Source organism: Scomber japonicus, chromosome 1, assembly GCF_027409825.1.
Source record: "Scomber japonicus isolate fScoJap1 chromosome 1, fScoJap1.pri, whole genome shotgun sequence".
Classification (NCBI taxonomy): Eukaryota; Metazoa; Chordata; class Actinopteri; order Scombriformes; family Scombridae; genus Scomber; species Scomber japonicus.
The window spans coordinates 4280458-4299968 of NC_070578.1; the positions used below are offsets into that span (position 1 = coordinate 4280458).

General features: G+C 43.2%; 1 protein-coding gene across 1 annotated transcript; it reads right to left on the reverse strand.

Annotated features, from left to right (window-relative positions):
* Nucleotides 1-8684: 8684 nt before the first annotated feature.
* On the reverse strand, nucleotides 8685-11250 carry LOC128361632 (uncharacterized). Its single transcript, XM_053322159.1, has 2 exons — nucleotides 10994-11250; nucleotides 8685-10749 (listed from the first exon to the last, which is right to left on the reverse strand). The coding sequence occupies exons 1-2, from the start codon at nucleotides 11248-11250 to the stop codon at nucleotides 8685-8687; spliced, it is 2322 nt and encodes a 773-aa protein (XP_053178134.1).
* Between the last annotated feature and the right edge of the window lie 8261 nt (nucleotides 11251-19511).

The window sequence follows — 19511 nt, forward strand, 5'->3', positions numbered from 1 at the left end:
TTCAGTTGATGGCACAATATGGTTAAACTTATCCTGTGAGGGGGGGGGGGGGGGGAGAGGGTCGCCTTGCAATTCTGCAAAAACAGAGTGTGAATGGGTTTCCTCCTTATAAAACACTGTAAAATCATACAGAAGGTAGGATTTCTTACCTGTTCTGGTTTTGAAATGTTTGTATGACTCCTGCTACAGTGTACAGACTCTCTGACCAGCCTCCTGGAGACTGAACCTGTGCTTGATTACATGGTTGACCAAAGTGGCTTGGATCTCATCTGTGACAGTTCTCCTATTTCTTTTGACTTGTCCTCCTACTCCTCCTCCTCCTCCTCCTCCTCCTCCACATACCAGTTTTTGTGTCTTGGCAATTCCACAAAACAAAAAACAGACTTTTCTTGTAGTGTGAAGAAATCTTAAAATAATTATTCAACTTAACTCACATTTTAAAGCAGTAGAGACAACCAGCTTAATGTTTTTTTTACAGCATACATAACTTTTTAACAAAAGTAACAAAAGGTGCACATTTTTAACTATAAGCGTTAACTAAAGCGGCTGTGGCTCAGGAGGTAGAGCGTCCACCAATCAGAAGATTCCCGGCTCCTCCAGTCCACATGTCGATGTGTCCTTGGACAAGATATTTAACCCCAAATTGCCCCCGATGGCTGTGCCAGCGGTGTGTGAATGTTAGTTTCCTCCTAACGAGCAGGTTGTCACCCTGCGTGGTAGCCCCTGTCATCAGTGTATGAATGTGTGTGTGAATGTGACATGTAGTGTAAAAGTACTTTGAGTGGTCAAAAAGACTTGAAAAGTGCAATATAAGTACAGTCCATTTGCCATTTAAATACATCTTCACCCAACATTGGTATGATGCTCATTTTCTTCAATAATACAATATTTAAACTTGACATCAATAGCTGTTGTCACAATCTGGCTTGTAAGGTCGTGAAGAAGGGGACACATTGTTTTTAAAGGTTAAACACAGCAATTCACTGAGCAAAATGAACTGACTCAAATACATATACAAACTTAAAAAGTGTATGAGATGTCATGTCAGAAGTGCAAGATATCCATAGAATAAGAATGGTGTGTGAAGGCTGAAAGGTGCATGAAATAAAATACAAGACAAGGAAATGAGTACTGCAATGATACCAAAGCGGGAGAGAGAGAAAGTATTATAATAGTGTTATAATAACTGCCATCATTACTATAATAGTGTGCCATCATTTTAGCTTTTTTCCAATTAAAATGAAAAAAAATTATTCTTCAATAGGGTTTTCTTTTTCATTTTGATTTTAGCAATGATCATCCATTTAGAATCATCAAAATCATATCTCAAAATTTCCATTTTAAATTAATCTTGTCAAACACACACACACATATATATATACACACACACAAACACAAACACACAGAAAATTCAATTTCAATTTGATGCATTCCATGATGTTAGTGTTTGGTTTGGCTTGATTTATTGATATATTGGTACAATCCCTGCACTGTCCTGTCATGCTCCCCCAACCACAAATATCAATAGATGCAAATCCCGACACCATCACTTATAAAACAACTTAATGACTTTGGACAGATAGTCAGGTTGCTCACCTCCCTTTGTAAAGTCAGTCAAATATATCAATCTACCACCTGTGGACAACCTGGTCAATACATAGACTTCACACAACAAACCTCCTCTCACTCCAGCTGCCAGTTTGCAATCATCCACGCATGATGTTACACGCTCTATGAAATGAAAGTTGGATGTTGTTTGTGTTTTATACTGTAGTTCTACACTACTTAATACTTGTAGTTTTGACCATAAAAACAAGAAGATTAGCATTTTGCATTATAGTGTAAGATTTCATGAAGACATAATTATATTGATTTGAAGCTATCAAGTTATTCAAAATGTACAGCAGGCATTTGGCTGAATAAAGAGTGTCATGATCCCCTTCTCTTCATCCTTCTCCACACATGTGCGGTATGTGCAGGTTAGCAGCCTTTTTTTCTTGTAACTGCAAAGTGGAAGAATCCTCCAGGAACAGTGCCAGGCTTTTTTAATGGCCAAACTGTGTAATTACAACATCACGTGACGCTACTTTTTCCACATAGACTTAAATTGAAAAAGATACATCTATAAATCAACAGATACATTTTTTGGAGCATCATAACTAGGCCTGATCATTTTTTTTTACCTCAGTATCACCACAGACTGCAGAAGAATTAAAGGTAAATAATTAATAATCCCACCCCCAACCCCGCTTGCATTATTATGCTATTATATTATCATTATATCAGTGGTATAAAATTATCTTCAAATGACAATAATATCGTTTATCGCGATTATTTCTGAGACAATATATCGTCCAATAAAAGTATTTATCATGACAGGTCTAATCATACCCCTCCTGAAAAATGACAGAATTTGATCACATTTGAAAAATCTAGCTGAAATCCAGTTGAATGATTGTTAGCCACAGAGCTAAACTGGAAGTAGCCTGCTCCTCCAGTGGAACTTGACATTGCGCTGGCTTTTTTTATTATTTTTATTATTTACAAAACAGATGACCAGTATGACATGTCTTAAGAAAATGAGTGCAATTTCAACATTATGTCTCAGTTTTCTACAGATTATTTTGCACAGATGCTGCTGTTTGACAACATTTTGCACACTTTTCAATATATGAATGGATTGGACCCCTTGGTGGGCCAGTCCTCGCCCGGGGGCCGTATGTTTGACACCCCTGCTTTGAACCATATGTTTAACATAAGTATTTGCTCTTTCTTGAACTGATGGAGTGTTTGTGTGTGTCATGTGTTGTGGCTTTTTTGTGATATTGGGTTGCTCTGATCTTTCTTTGACTCCTACCTCTACATTACAACAAACCCATAGGTGATAGCAAAAAGGTTCTTAAGAGAGTGTAAATCTGTCTTTCCTCCTTGCTTTAAAAAATGGCTGTCTATATCATGAAAAATTCGCTACACCTTGTCTAATTCCCACCCCAAGTTTCTTAAGGTCTGGGGACTCTATATTGATCACATTACAAAGGAGAGGTTTCTCACTGGGCCCTATATAAATTGGAACATACTGTATTGTGTTGTATTGCATTGTATTGTAGTATGCTTTGATCCGCCAGCTTAACTTTCTGTCCTGGCCTTCCTTGACCTCTCTGTCTTGAGCCTTGAATACACCGACTCAGTTCCTGATGCTCAATCCACCTATGAACATTTCAGTCATTGCACAGATTGACCAGCATATGCAAACAATGAAAACTAGTTAAGTAAAACAAAATCCATTGGTTGTCACACTTATCAAATATCTTTATGTTTGTGTTAATCAAGTAAAGCAAAATAAACAGCATTTTGTTGATTTTATGTTGGTGAGTTTAGTTAGCTGGACACTGATCTGTTAATCAAATTAAGATGACCATGATAATGTTGAAATTGCCTGATACAGGCATGTTATTGCAATCTTAATAATGTAACTAAATGATATCTTCCACAACTCAGTTAGGTAGAAACTGTTGACAAATTATTTTTTTGAGTGTAGGAACTGAGAATATAGCACAAACAAGTATTTAACGTCAATGACAAAAACTCCTTACTGCAGTGAATTTAAACAAAAATCTATGTCCAACCATTGTGTAAAAGTAAAAATGATTTCTACTAGAATACTACTTTTTTTCTTCTTCTTGCTGAACAACTTGACGTGGATAAAATCTCAAGTGCAACTTTGGTAAATTCAGAGAGCGAGTGGAAAGCCTTGAGCTGTTGTAAGTGTTGTGATTAGATAGAGAGCACCCAGGAAGCCACAGAGCACCATTGTACTCTTATTTCTTCTGTCAGAGCAGACCAGCTGTCCAAGGCCAGTTTCTCCAGGCGCAGGAAGGAAAGACAGCGGCGAGTGAATCGGAGGAGTGAATCGGGCGGGGAGGAGAAATGAACTGATAATGACTGAGGGCTGGAGGAAGGAAGAGGAGATGGAGTCAAATATGAACAGAGAGGTGGTGTTTGTCTGCTGTGGTAACCGGCGGTAATGACTGCGCCCTCTTTCATGTTGCAGGCTGGTTAGAGATTTATTTGGACATCAGTATCAAGGGAGGGGGACCTGCAGGACATGGCCTGACAGGATGACCCCTGACCTCTCCTCTTGCCAGAGCTGCTTGGGGTCCCGCGAAACACCCAAGGGGGCCCCGAGACTAGGCAATGTGTGTCAGGGCCCACAGCGGTGTCAGATAGCTTAGGGCTTTTTTCAAATGTATTTTTCAAAAGGGGGGAAATCAATAAGTTGGGTCGGAGAGAAACGGCTTGCAGAAACATGAGCCTGTGATATTTACTTTGCTGTGAGGCACAGTGTGTTCAGAGCACTTGTCAAAGATGCACCTCCAAGAGCATGTTTGGTTGGGAGACGAAAATAAGTCAATAAATGGACCCGAAGTCGCTTCTTTCCTCTTTTTTTCTACAGCCATGAGTGGCAGGCAGTTTGTACACTCAATAGTATACTCAAAAAATGTAACATTTGTCTGTATTATACTCAGAAAAACATTATTTTTAATATGTGAAATGTAGACTGTATTATGTGTTTAGAGGAGTGTAATAATAGCAGAATCATACTTGAGGATTTCAGGGTGGTCCTATATTATATGATACGGTCGGTGTGCCCTTTGTAGCACTTCTGCTGCACTACGTAGAAAATATCAAATTGTTATTCTGTATTTCTCTTATTGTCAACAAATCCAATGAAAAGGCCAAAAGTAATGATGTGTTAGTCTGAGTCTCAATGCTTTCCACCTTCTCTGGCATTCATTCATACACTCATTCACACTGAAGAGCTTTGCAAACAGCTCTCTCTCTCTCTCACACACACACACACACACACACACACACACACACACACACACACACACACACACACACCGTTCTACTGTCTTATACTAATTAGAGCACATGTCTGCAAATATCCCCATTTAATGCACCATTTCCTCCTTTTCATAATATTTGCTTCAAACTATAACTCCCAGCTGTATTAGGAAAATAATTTATCTTTGTTAGCAATGACACTATGTGTGTGTGTGTGTGTGTTCATGGTAATTAAGCAACATGTTACCAAGTGCAACAATTTGGCTCATTAATGTGTTTTAATAGTTTTTAGACAGCAATGTAAGAGTAGTACAGAGGAATAAGAGATGTCAGGCTACTTGGTAGCAGATCAATTATTTTCTCTTTTTTTTTCAGCATGGACACTGTTGATAATAAGAAATTTCTAGAATATCACCAGACTTATTATTTAAAGGCTATGCTGCATCATATCCCAGATTGTTATATTTACTGTATTAATACTAGAATTATATTTGAAAATGAGCACATTAGATTTGACTTTCTCCATCCTGCTTCATATAATCTACATTATCAATTAATAATAGTTGTACACAAAGCAGTCCAAGCTGTCACAGCTGATCACTTCTTGTGGACTTCATGTAGCTCTGACATGTAGATACATATTTTCAGCATGGACAGAACACATGTGTACCAAGTTTCAACATAACCTCAAGGCTTGTCATGCACTTGCTTTCATGTGCTTGTGTGCACAGTCCTTACATTGCTACATGGTGAGGTTATAGCAGTATGTCAGGATATGAACATGAAACAACAACAACAATGGCATAAAGTTTTAAACAGAGTCCAACCAGCACTGGGATGTTGAGGTTAATATTGGTATTGATATCTGAGTGTCTGAAAACATCTGATAATATATTGCCCAATATTCATTTTCTTACGTAAACAGCAGCATAAACACTTGGGATTAAGATCCACTAAATGTGGTTGTTAAAGAACTGTGACCAAGACATAATGTAATGTTAACACTGTTCCTAAATGACAAACATATCATTTGTATTTCTGTGCTGAGAGTTCGTTACTCATGAGCTTATTGGATTTTGCACAATGTGAATATAACTAAACATGTTGAGACTCGATGTTATGAGTGAGACTGTATATAAACACACTCTGTACAGTATTAAATAAACACATGTACTGTACATATACTGTTTCGATCATACTGTCCTTGATTCTCACCATGTTTAGTTATATTCACATTGCGCAAAATCATTGTGAAATATCAAGAACACAGGAATAAGTTCCAAAACTGTTCCAAAATGTTAAGACTGACCTGATCAAAAACCTCCTCTCCACCTATTCACACTGAAGCTAGAAAACAGTTTAGGTAGTGTTGTGAAATTGGAATGACAGCGATGTTATTCTTCCTCACCCAGGGTTTCCCCACCATGCATCTTGGATTGCACTCTGGCCAGAGACAAAGCGGGTAATTGGATTCACATTGTGTCTGCAAGGGGGGAAGCGGGAGGAACAAACCCCACCTCTCCCCAGGCTGGCCCATGGCGGCCAGTGTGATGGTGATATTGTACTGACCCTGCCTATCAGGGGTCACGATGGGGAATTATAGTGTCGGCTGTCAAGCTGAGACCCATATTCTGCCCAGAGGTGAGGCACAGACACAGCTCCAGAGGACTAAACCAGGCTCTCAGACACACAATTATGGAAACACATACACATGCACAGCCCTGCTCTCATTGGGTTTATGGGGCCTATTGTTGCCCTCCAGGGGCGAGAGAGGGGAGAGAAATTACTGGCTACAGCAGCTTAGCCACTGAGTCAGAGTGACAGACACCGAGGGCCAATGGCCGCTATTACATCAGTTCACTTAACATTTAAGTAATAAACACAACATTTGTAAAAGGCAAAGCGTGGCCCTCAAATGACAATGATAAGTACTTTACATGACGAACACGCCCCACAACACTGCTGGAACTTAAGAACAGTTGTCCCCTTTGAAGGATTCATTCTCCCGTATGAAAACAGGGTGACTACATTACCTACAATGCAATGCAGACAGTGCAGTCAGCAGAGCAGTTTGGGTGTGTGTTAGCCCCAACTGACTCTGAAGTGGCATAACTGGGGCAGTTGGGGCTAGAGACCCCAATGTTTTCTCAAAAGCCCTGAATCTATTTTTTTTTTTAAAGGTCACTTTTTCTGAACAGTGACTTCAGCCAGCTGACTGGTTTTTGTGGTGCTGGCTTTGTTTTATAATGACATTGTGATCTGATTGGCCTGTTTTCAATACGATGCATTTGATTGGTGTCTTATCCAGTGATCATTTTTCACGAGCAAGGAACACATCACCAATGAGATACGATTTAACAGATTTATTGACAGAATGAATGAATGAATGAATGAATGTGCATGATTGATGATGCGTGGTCTTCGTACGGAGATCTGGATGCGGTGTGGGGAGGTCGAATGAAGGATCCGCCGCTGCGCCCGGGCAGCGACGAACCCCCCTAGGAACCTGTGAGAGAGGATAGGAGAACAGAAAAAGAGGGAGGGAGGGTGGGGGAGAAACACGAATGCAAGCGAACGAGGGGGCAGCTGGTTAGGTCTGTTTATATAGGAGCCGGAAGGGTTGTGATTGGTGTGTGTTCCCGCTCCTGAAACTGCGCTTGTCAAGCTTCGATTCACGAGCAAGGAACACATCACCAATGAGATACGATTTAACAGATTTATTGACAGAATGAATGAATGAATGAATGAATGTGCATGATTGATGATGCGTGGTCTTCGTACGGAGATCTGGATGCGGTGTGGGGAGGTCGAATGAAGGATCCGCCGCTGCGCCCGGGCAGCGACGGACCCCCAAAAAACCTCCAGTTATTTAAGGCGTGCTTGTGCGGATCTTAGGTCGTTGAGGTCTGAGCGGATATATCGATGGTAGGTTAACGAGGCCCAGCCGCCCATGATTTGAATGAAGTGCTCAGGTATGCTGTTACGGGATGCTGAAGTCGCGGCACCGATCCTAAAGGAGTGCCCGGAGTAATGCGTGGGTGATAAACCGGACAAAGACAGTATTTGGCGTAAATGATGATGGAACCAGGACCGAGAGGTTATTTGACCGGATTCGGAGATGAAAAGAGGGTGAGATAGAGGTGTGCCGTGGGATTTTCGGTAGAGAAGATAGTTAGAAAGGATGGCGAATGGATCTAAAGAAGACTGGTTTTTAAAGTAGAAGACGGGAGTAGGATGGCCGGATTGATTCGTTTTTGTTTTCTTCAGATGGAGTACTATAGTATCGTCAGAAAACATTGATAAGTCGGAGATGCAAGCATGACGGCACGGGTCGAAATGGGATGATGATGCGGTGAACTCTGAGCATCTGAGGAAACCGTAAAAGGCTAAAACGAACATAGCTTCGAGGGTCAGGGCGATGTGAGGAGTTTGGTAACCGGAGCGAATAGTGTTTAAGCAAGTGGACAGTAGTTCGGCGGTAAGAGGAAGCCGTTTAGGAGGTTTGGCTGGTTCTTGGCGGAGGAGACCGGAGAGAAGAGACTTAACTTGGGGATGGTTTAAAGCTGGGCTGGGAGTACCGGTGATGAGTTTAGAGAAGAAACTAATGCCGCTGAGGTAGGATTTGATGGTAGATGTTCTTATCCTCGAGACAGAATGAGAATAACTAACGTAGCAGATTACGGTGGTGAGATCAAATGAGGGGAAAATAATGTTATGTCGGTTATGAAATTGATGAAAATTATTCCAGGCTGTCCAGTATGAGGAGAGTGTAGTGGGTGATAAACTGTTAATGATGTGCTTTTGAGATTCGATGATGAGGGGTACCAGAGATGGATTTATACATTGAAAGTCAACGCTGAATACGGAGGAACTGCAGTCGGCATTGGGTCGGCGTTCGGAGCCAAGTTTCTGAACTTCTGAAATAGGAAGCGAGAGAGAGTGTCAGCAATAGCATTATGGTGGCCTGGGATGTGGGCAGCGCGGAGGATGTATTGGTGGGTAACAGAGTGCCATGTGAGGCGACGCATGAATGGCATGATTGAATTAGAGTTGGAACGACCTTTATTGATGATGTCGACTACTGAGAGATTATCGGAGTGTATGAGGATGGATTTTGTGGACCATTCGTGTCCCCATAGGACGGCGGCAGCTACGATTGGGTAGATTTTGAAGAGCGCGGAGGAAGCGACCTCGCAATTGTTCGTGATCTCTGGGGGCCATGAAGAAGCGAACCATCTACCATTAAAGAAACCCCCAAAACCGGCTGAGGGAGCGGCATCGGTAAAGAGCTGAATATCGAGGGAGTTGGTTAATTGATCGTCGTAGAAGAAAGAAATACCGTTCCAGTTTGAGAGGAGATGGAGCCATAAGCGCAGCTCGGCGAGACAAGATGGGTTTAGTGAGACGGATGACAGGAGCGACGGTACTGATGAGGCGATAGACAGAAGGTGAGAAATGAATGCCCGACCCTGTGGGATAATGCGTAGGGCGAAGTTAAGGTGGCCGAGGAGTGAGAGTAATTGTCGTTTGGTGCAAGATGGGGCCATGAGGAAGTTAGAAATGAGAAGACAGATACGTTTAAGCTTTTCAATGGGGAGGGGCGCTTGGAATGAGTTAGTATCGAGCGTGATGCCCAAGAACTCTAGTGAAGTGGATGGGCCCTCCGTTTTCTCCGCCGATAGTGGGACGCCAAGGTCGGCAAACACAGCGGTCAGTGTGGCTATGCCAGATGCGGGAGGAGAAGAGGGTGGGCTGATGAGCAGAAAATCTTCTAAGAGATGAACAAGGAATTGGATGCCGTGATTATTACATAATATCCAGCATAGGGCGTCTGATGAAGTGTCAAACAGTTTGGGACTACTTTTGCAGCCGAAGGTGAGTCTCACTGCAAAGTAGTAAGCACCTCGCCATTTTACGCCGAAAAACCTCCAGAAATCAGGGTGGATAGGGAGGACTTTGAATGCACTGGTGATGTCGGTTTTTGGAAGCCATGAATTTTTGCCTGCAAGTTTAATGAGAGCGATAGCGTGGTTTATTGTAGCGTAATGAAGTGAGTAGTCTTCGCTAGGGATGAGGCTGTTAACGCTGGGGGCGCTGGTGCCGTGCGGAGCTGAGAGATCAATGATGATCCGCTGCTTGCCTGAGTATTTTCGGGTAGCTATGCCGAGAGGGCTGATACGAAAGGTAGGGAAGGGAGGTTGAGAGAAGGGGCCGATCATGAAGCCTTGCTCGATCTCTTTAGAGAGTAGGCGATCGACAGAGCTAGGATCGTTGATGGCTGATTGCAGATTATTACATTCAAATGAAACAGATGGTTCTGCTGATATACCGGGGTAGAAGCCTTCCTTGAAACCGGTAACAAGAAATTCGACAAAAGCGGGATCAGGATGGTGACGGAGAGCAGTTTTCAGTGCCATGATATTGATGGGTGTTGAGGGGTGCTTACCTGACTTGAAGGAAGTAGGATTATGCGGGCAAGCAGACCTGGCATGTCCGCCGCCGCAGAAAGAGCACACATGGAGGTAGCGGCATTGTGACATTTTGCACCCCTCTTCGTTGAAGTTGTTGCATATTGTGCGCCCGCCTTGACGTAGGATAGGTCTGCCCCTCTTGTCCACACCATTAATATTAGGTGAAAAGAGGGGTCGATTAGGTGCGACTGGCCTGGGAATAATAGTCGCAGGGGGGGCTGGTGATGGTGTATGGGGAAGAGCATAATTCCTGGTCGGATTATGTTGAATATTGATCTTGGCCGGGATAGAGCAGGCGGATGCGGGGTGGGAAGGTGCGCCGCAAAGGCTACAAGGCTGAGCGGCGCGGGTGACAAAGATACAACAATAAGTCTCTGTGTGTAGTGTGCCCCAGTATGTAACCTCATTAAACTGTTGGAGGCGGGTGCTGCTTCGGAAGCAAAGTGGATATGATATTGATAGAAGCCGAAATCACCAAAATGGAGTGCCAAATTGAGGACGATTGACATGTAGTCGTCCAGTTCTTGGCGTCTAGGCAAATTCTGTGGGATTAAGTTTCCTGAAACCGGAGGATGATTTGTGGTGGAAACACCTTACTGGATCATCAGTTTGTCTATCGACCGGAGATTGGTGGAGGGAGGGAAGGAGTAATAAGGCTAGGTCGATGTAATTACCGTCTAATATTTGTTTTCTTATGTTGGTCGGGACGGGCGATGGACGGGAGACGAGGGATGCGGGGGGACGCGTAGCTGGATTGGCTGTAAGCAGGGTGAATCTTGTAGAATTGAGTGGTGCGGAAGGTGACCTCGCTTGGTTGAAATGGCTGCCCGTAAAGTAGGTCGGTGTGGGAGGCTGGCATCCCGGTGCCAAAGACTCCTGCCGGGGCAGCCTGCTGATTTTGAGTCGAAAAGAGTGCTGGGGGCGCTGGCATCCCGGTGCCATGCGTCCCGCGAGCCACTGAGCTGTGAATTGATCTAGCATCTCGGTGCTATCAGCTCCTGCCAAGGCAGCCTGCTGCTGCTGGAAGGAGGAGAAGCAGGCTGTAGGCGCTGGCATCCCGGTGCCGCGTGCCCCATGATGCATCAATTGAGAATGAACGGAGGGAGCAGCAAAGCTTTCAGGCATCCCGGTGCCATGGTGAGCTGCTGCATATGTGTGTTGATGCTGAGTGTGAAGAGGAGCAGCACGTACTGGCAACCCGATGCCAGCCGTGGCTGCTGAAAAGGGGAGGTGAGCTGGTTGTGAGGAGAAGTTGGGTGTCCTGGCATCCCGGTGCCAGGTTCCTTCTCCCTGGCTAACTGCGCAGGATTCGTGTGGTGGGCGGTAACCGGAGCTTCCTTGAGCTTTGACGCGCTCTTCTTCCTTTGTGGATTGGAGGCTGGAGGCTGGGAATAAATGACATCTCTGGGCGGGGTTCTGATGTCATCCCGTGCGGCGTGCGTGGTGACGTCGCTTGGAGGGACGCTAGTGGGGACGGTGGTGTGTGAGCAGCAGGCGGCCATGAGGCGGTTGAAAAGTTTGGCCTTGTTGTCGGCACGGCTGAAATGGATTCCCCTCTCTCGGAGTGTCTTTTGGAGGGTGGCCACGGTCCAGTCAGAGATTTTTGAGGAGAACTGGCTGGCAGTGGACCTTGGTGGGGCATGGTGGCGCATCAAGCGGCTGCGGGTGGAGACGCTGGTGTCGGAGCGCAGCTGGGGGGCTGGAGTTATTCTTGCAGGTGAGGGAGTTGGATGACTGCAGGGTCTTCTGGAGGAAGTCCTCGAAGCGCCGCGTCCTCTTTTGGCTGGTGGAGGAGGTGTACCTGGAGATCTGGATGCGGTGTGGGGAGGTCGAATGAAGGATCCGCCGCTGCGCCCGGGCAGCGACGAACCCCCCTAGGAACCTGTGAGAGAGGATAGGAGAACAGAAAAAGAGGGAGGGAGGGTGGGGGAGAAACACGAATGCAAGCGAACGAGGGGGCAGCTGGTTAGGTCTGTTTATATAGGAGCTGGAAGGGTTGTGATTGATGTGTGTTCCCGCTCCTGAAACTGCGCTTGTCAAGCTTCGATTAAAGAACATATCAATAATTTACTCAGTAATGGATGAATGTACAAATATAAAGTAAACAAAAATAGCTTCTCAGTTACAGTAATGTGAGTACTTGTATTTTGTTGCTTCCATCTTTGCTTATAGTTATTTCTTTCTTTCTTGTTTGCAATAGTTATGAAATAAAACTAAATCCTGCACATGTGAGCCATCCAAAAAAAAAATTGGCCCTGGTGCTCTGAGCTAAGCCCCGGATCTTATCTTATCATTTTTTTAGCAGGTGGTAAGCCAATCAGATCCTGACACATCTTGTCTCATGATCATTTTAGTTAGTAGATGGCAGACTAAACAATTGCCACAGTCAATAAATATATGTGATGTGTGGGGAGCCTCTGCATTCTTTGCTGAAGGTTATTTTATTTTAACTTTTATAATGTTAACAGAGCTGCTCTTTATTTCAAGCAAGGTCTTTTAAGGCTGCTAGAAACTGCAAGAAGCCTTTCTTAAAATAGGATTGAACACAAATCGAATTACTTTTGTTGAACACTGTGTGGACCCAAGGAGACAAGGTAATGATATACTGAAACATAGCGTAGTTGTAGAAATGAGACGTAAAGTCAGTAAACAAAGTCAGCTGTTTAGACCAAGCTTATGAATTCACCTTTTCAGTTGCAAGAGGATAAAATGTGTTATTGCTTCATTCAGAGGTGATATAGTTTAGAAATCCAACAATGAAATACATCCTTGACTTTATTTCCAATTTCACTACAAGAGTCTGAAAAACAGTCCATTTGTTATGATCTAAATGGACCTAAACCAAAAGGGTTAGCTCAGGAGTGAGGTCACTGCTTTGCTCCCCATACATTTTGTTTCATGCTTATGTTCATTTATTGATTTGTTTCATATTTCAGTTAAATGTCTAAATATCTTAACCTATGAAATGTGGAAAGGAAAATGATGTAATTCTGTTATTTCTCAATTAAGCTTCATATACACATCATATCACCCCTCTGGCCTCAGTTTAGCTGATCTTAAATACTCCAGGCCAGTGTGTGTATTGTTAATACAAGATTTTCATAAAATGACTACATTTCCTATTAATCCTGTCATTGAGGACTCACAATCCTGTTCTGGAGGATTTAAAAGTTCTCTTGTGTCAGAACTTCTTTCTTTGCATCTGTATCATCCACTTATACAAGGTCACATGTATTCATCCTCTTTTGTTTGTTAAAATAGGAAAAGCTGCACAGTGGAGGACCAGAGATTGACTTTCTTAATGAAAGTGTTCAGGAATAATACTGATCCTTTGACCTACTCTTATTCAGACCTTTAAGTATGTAGAATCTCTTTTGGATGCTAACACAAACGTGAATACTCTCTCTCTCTTTCACACACACACACACATACACACACACACACACACACACACACACACACACACACACACACACACACACACACTGCTGTGGGGTAGTTGACCTCTTCTAGCAGCCAGCCATGTGCTTAAGAAGAACCTGTCTCCTGTCCAGTTTTTTTCTATCAGCTCTCCTATCACACACTGACACCACCGCAGCACTTCAAAGCGGCCTGCTTTTGATGCTAACCATCAATATGCATTTCATCCTGCACCACTTTCTCCCCAGCATTCCTCCTCTGTGTCTTCTCTCCGCAGTAATTGCCTTCAAAGCCAATTAGCGCAAATTATTTGCGACCACGCTGGTGGTGAAAATCCAGCGCTTGTCGGTTGAGGTGTCCTGGAGGTCAGATGTATTAGCTCAGTGGCTCTCATTTTCTGTACGCTCTTTCCGGTCTCTACTTGTACAAATAAGCTATCAGCGTAACCCGCGTCAACCTTCCTACATTAATCTTCAAATGTGGTGCAGTGAGGGAGGAGGATGAGGAGGGGGGGGGGGGTAGCTTTCTGTAAATGCATTATTAGAAGAACAGCAATTTTTCAAGGCTCATGGGGCTCACACGCTGCCCTAAACATGTGAAGCTGGTAAGTATGTTTAGTTAATTTGCCGAGCTGTGTGTTGGCGGTTTGCACCCGCAGCCTATAAGCTGATGTTTGGCTAATGCTGCCAGGGCCATTTCACTGCGGCTCCTGCCTGTATTCCCCCTCCTCGGAAAATACATGTTTTACTCTGTGAGTCAGATCAAAGCGGAGACGCCGGGATCAAAGGCCGGCATCACGCCGCTTTGGTCACATCTGTGTTGTTTACATGAATGCTAAAGGCACTTATATCAAATATTACCAACTTTGAAAGATATATGTGTTGAATCCAAGTATTTTGATGTCACTTTTGAAGTACATCTGTGCATTTGGGGATAATTTTCGAAAATCTCCCCACAATTTCACAACGATTTTGTAAGCCTTAAACAAGATGGGAGGAGTGGGCCTTGGTGGAGTATGCATCTGTTTGCAACCCCCCCTACCCCTGCCCTCCCTCCTCATCCAACACCACCCTCCCCGCCAAGATCTCAAAATTCCGCCACATCCTCGCTATCAACAGTGCGGGCCCCCTGTAGGTATGTCTCCAAAGAGCTTAGCCAAGCTCCAAGTGTCCATGCAATGGACTTAACTGTGCAGGATCAAACACTTCCCATCAGTGCTTCACCACAGAAGATGTAAGAAATAATGAAAGAGATGAAAAAGAAGAGCAAGAAGAAGAAGAAGAACATGCATGCTGTATCTCTCTCAGGCTGTTGTTTATCTGGTGACCTCAGATATTCCCTCTTTGGTAATCTTCCCCGACGGGAGGCTGAGGAGGAGGTAGAGGTTGGGCTGGTGGTGGGGGGTGGAGGGTGGTGGGTGGAGGTAGGCCGTGGTGGAGGGATTGCGGCGGATGAGGAGGAAGGAGGAGGAGAAGAGGGGGTTCAATGACCTGTGAGCCGGCCTGCTGTTGGGCTGGGGGCTAAACACCAACCCACTCGACCGCGGACCCCCCCCCCCCCCCCTTTTACCTCTAACTGGATTATAGACCTTGCCATTCCCCTTGCAGGCCAGATCTGACTACCCCCCTCCCTGACACACACAAACACACACACGTATAATTAGGGGTTCATCTCAGAACCCACACTCACCCCCCCCCCCCTTCTGTTAGAGGTCTCCTCACTCTTTCTCCAAGCTCTGCTCTGTCCCCTCCAGGTAAAGTGAGGGGCACAGGGGTATGAAGGGACGCAGCACACCTACTCCTTTCAAACATCCCGCACCCACCCACCCCACCCTAATCCAGCCCCCCCCCCCCCCCCCCCCCCCCCGCCCTCCTCCCTCTCTCTCTGTCTTTCTCTCTGTGTCTCTGCCAGCAGCTGACCCCTGACAGAGTGGTATGTGTTGGAGATAAGTATGTCAGGACTCAGGAGGAATGTGAGCTTCAGTGGTTTGAGGTGATCTGCTGCATCTGGCTCTGTTTCACTCACTAGCAGACCAAAGACAGTTACCTATCTGTACATACACGTGAGCGCACACACACGGGTCAGTGACAAATAAGTGTTGGCAAGATGAGCGATTCAAAAATCAGTTAAAACTAGTTTTAAAAGCAGCATCAGGTTTGTTTAAACGTACATTTAGTATTTTTGTTGGTTTTATATAATTTGAAATGACATTTGCACCATTTTTTACCAAACGTAAGACTGAATGCTCCTGAAAATGTCAAATGGTGTAACCACAAAAGAATGATAAATATTACATATTTTATCACCTACGGTGTATTTAAGTGGACTTATACTAATAATGACTTCATAAAATACATGTAAATGGTTCCTGATCTCCATGATTCTCCAGATTAAATGTAATATTTAGAGCAATTGTATTCCATTAGCTTTATTTAATATAAAAGTTATAATGTATGGTCATGCCAAACTAGTTGATATGGTGTTTTATTGAGAATTATTGAGAATAATGAGAACTGTTTTTAAGCAAGTTGAATGATTTGCTACAAAGTTTTTATGATTACACCACTTCGACATTTTTGCCATAATCCTCTAATATATTCTCTCAAAATGGATTAAAAGCAGAAATTTGATGCTGGGTCCACCATAAAAGAATGTGTGCAAGTTATTCATACATTTATTTTCACATTGTAACCCCTTTAAATTTGACTAAATCACATGGACACAAAAGGATGTGATTCACATCAATTAAACATTTTGAAATGAAGAATTCACATTACTAAGAGGAAATTACACAATATACAGAGGTGTCATGTGTATTACATGTGGCATAATATCCAATGCATCATCATATTATTGTAACCACTCACTTTAAAACATCTTATGAAATCTTAAAAGATATTCAACTTGCTGGCTGTGGCCCACTTGATGTTGGAGCAGGTACATGAAGTGCTACCATCATTCATCCCCCACCCCCTCTAGTGAATGCATCTATCCATGTAATGTCAGAGGTCAAGCAGGAAATAATCAAGTCAAGACAGAAAGAGTGCAGTTTGAATGGAAAATAATGCTTATCTATACAAATGGATATTTGTATAGATGATATTTGTATAGCCCACTTCACATGGAGCAAAAAAGTTCAGAGAGAAAAAGAAAACAAATCTTGTGGTTGATGCTGCAAAAAGTTAATGTTAACACATTTTTTCAAAATACCAAAGCCACTGCCATGCAAAATCCTGTTAGCATTAGCATGCCTAGCCACAGTGATAACATTAACAGTCCAAATGAAGAGCAGGAGGACAGAGTCCGGACAGACCAGGTTGATTCCAGTGGAGACTGCTAGGCCTGTCACAATACTCACGTTATCCACTTATTGTACAATAACGTAATTGTCAACGTCATCATGTCTATATATGGACTTATCATATGATACATTGATCTTTTTTTTGACCTCAGTATCACCACACTTCACATTAGCAGCTAAGATGCTATTCATGTCACATTGGCTAAACAACTAGTGTCCTCCATTCCTCACTGTGTATGAATTAAAGGTAAATAACTCTGTCCCCAACCATAAGTGTAGCACCCACTCTACAATCCCACTCCCCACCCCCTTTACATTATTATACTATTATATTATCATTATATCAGTGGTATAAAATGATATTCAGATGACAATAATATTGTTTATCGCAATTATTTCTGAGACAATATATCATCCAATAGAAGTAGTTATTGTGACAAGTCTAGAGGGCGCTATTGAGGATGAGCGAAAGGTTCATGACAGCTTCCAGCAGATAATACAGCTAACATAAGCTGATGTAGTGACAGTGGACCTCCAGACCTGACCCTCCCATTTATGCAAGTGGCATGCGAGCAAAGCCTTTCAACTTTAAAATTCACGACATCTTGAAGCATTCATACCTATGGTTACAGAAACATAATACAGAGCTTATGTCAGGACATGGTTAACCTCTGTCACACATACATAAACATAGTGCATAAAATACATACATAAACAAAAATGTCAAAATGCCAATTTGTTAACAAATTGTTTAGTTGTGTAGTTGATGAGCTCAGGTTTTATGAAAGCCTGTAAGTACACCTGTTGTTAGGGTGCCAACTTGATATCCATTGCTTTGCCTATATGTTATAAATAACGCCAGTGTTTGGTTTGTCCATTCTGGGCTACTGTAGAAACATGGCAGTGCAACATGGTGGGTTCAGTGGAAGAGGACCCGCTCATTATGAAGATATAAAGGGCTCGTTCTAAGCTAATGGAAACAACTACACTAATTAAAACCTACTTATCAATATAATATCCTACACACTGCACCTTTAAGGGATAAATTGACCCAAATAACACGTGTGAAAAAATCTAACATATTTTACTTTTAACTGTATTTTGCCATGCAGATACTACTAGCATACTACTACATTCGTTTTAATTGGGACTATTTGTGATGTTTGCAGTGATATTAACACTCATGCTGTTTCCAGAAAGAGATGTTGTGATGTGTGGAACTTTAATAAAGTTTGTCATGCTGTGAGCACCACAAAAGAAATTACATTCACTTCTGCTGTATTGGTTTGGAAGCAGAAATCTCAGAGGCAGATATCTCAAAACTTGGACAAATAAAACCAAAACTATGTGCATGGCCGGATCCAAGAGAGAGTTTTTTCTTGTTTTTTTTTTTTTAATATGGGTCAACCGACCAACTCTTTACAATAATACAAACAAGGCAAATAGGGACTGAAAATGAAACAACTGCAGTATGAACTCCTGCAGCGTTGCCTCCTTCTTTTTCACTTCCCCAAGACACTCAGGGAGGAGAAATAAAACAGCATTCCCAAAGATTGAGAGAAGGGATAAAAGACTGTATATCATATACTCTTACTCCCACTCCCAGCTCAGGAGAGGTGTGCAGAGCAGCTCAGTTCAGCAAGCAGGTCAGCGCTTCAAGGTCCTACACTGGCTGACTGACAGTTTGCTCTCACAGGGCTGAGTGGCCTGAGCATTTCATGTGTAAACCAGCGCTGGTCTGGCTAGTTTCAGATGTCATGAAGAGGAGCTGGCAGGCGAAGAGCAGCCACAGCAGATGCGGTCCGACACTCCGAGGCCCCGGAGCAAACGCACCAACGCAAATGCCTGCTCAGGCAACCAGAAGAGGTGACAAAACATATCAGGTAACTTTGCCTTTCCGGATGGTTCCCACCCTTTCCTGTCACAGATGTAAGGATGCCTTCCTGTCAGACGTAAATGGTCATTGAAAATGACAGGATCCTTACCCATGTGCAGTGGAAGCGTTTAACTGGTTGTTAACTGGTGCAGCAGATGCCACCTGGATGCTACCAGCCAAGAGAAATGAGAGCCGTGCTGTAAATATTGACCCGCTAACAAAGGCTCTCATCATCCTCAGTGGTCATTAAAGCGATTAGGTGTTCATGTGCGTGTGATCGACAGATGTCAGGAGGAAAGGAGAGCGTAATTAAGAAAGCAAAAGCTCGTTAGCCCTGTTCATGTTGAATAGGTTATGGTTTGGAGACTTCTCATTGACAGAAAAGGGCCATTACAAAGGCAGGATACGGTGTCTCATTCACATCAGTGATATTAAATCAAATATATATTAATGCAACTGTGCTCCAAGAGGTATCCCCCTAGAGTAGCTCATATTAAAGCTTTTATTACAACTGCAACTGGTAATGAGAATATTGTACTCATTACTTTGCTGAAACCTCAGAATGTGGCAACATTGTTTTAAAGGTTCAACAGGG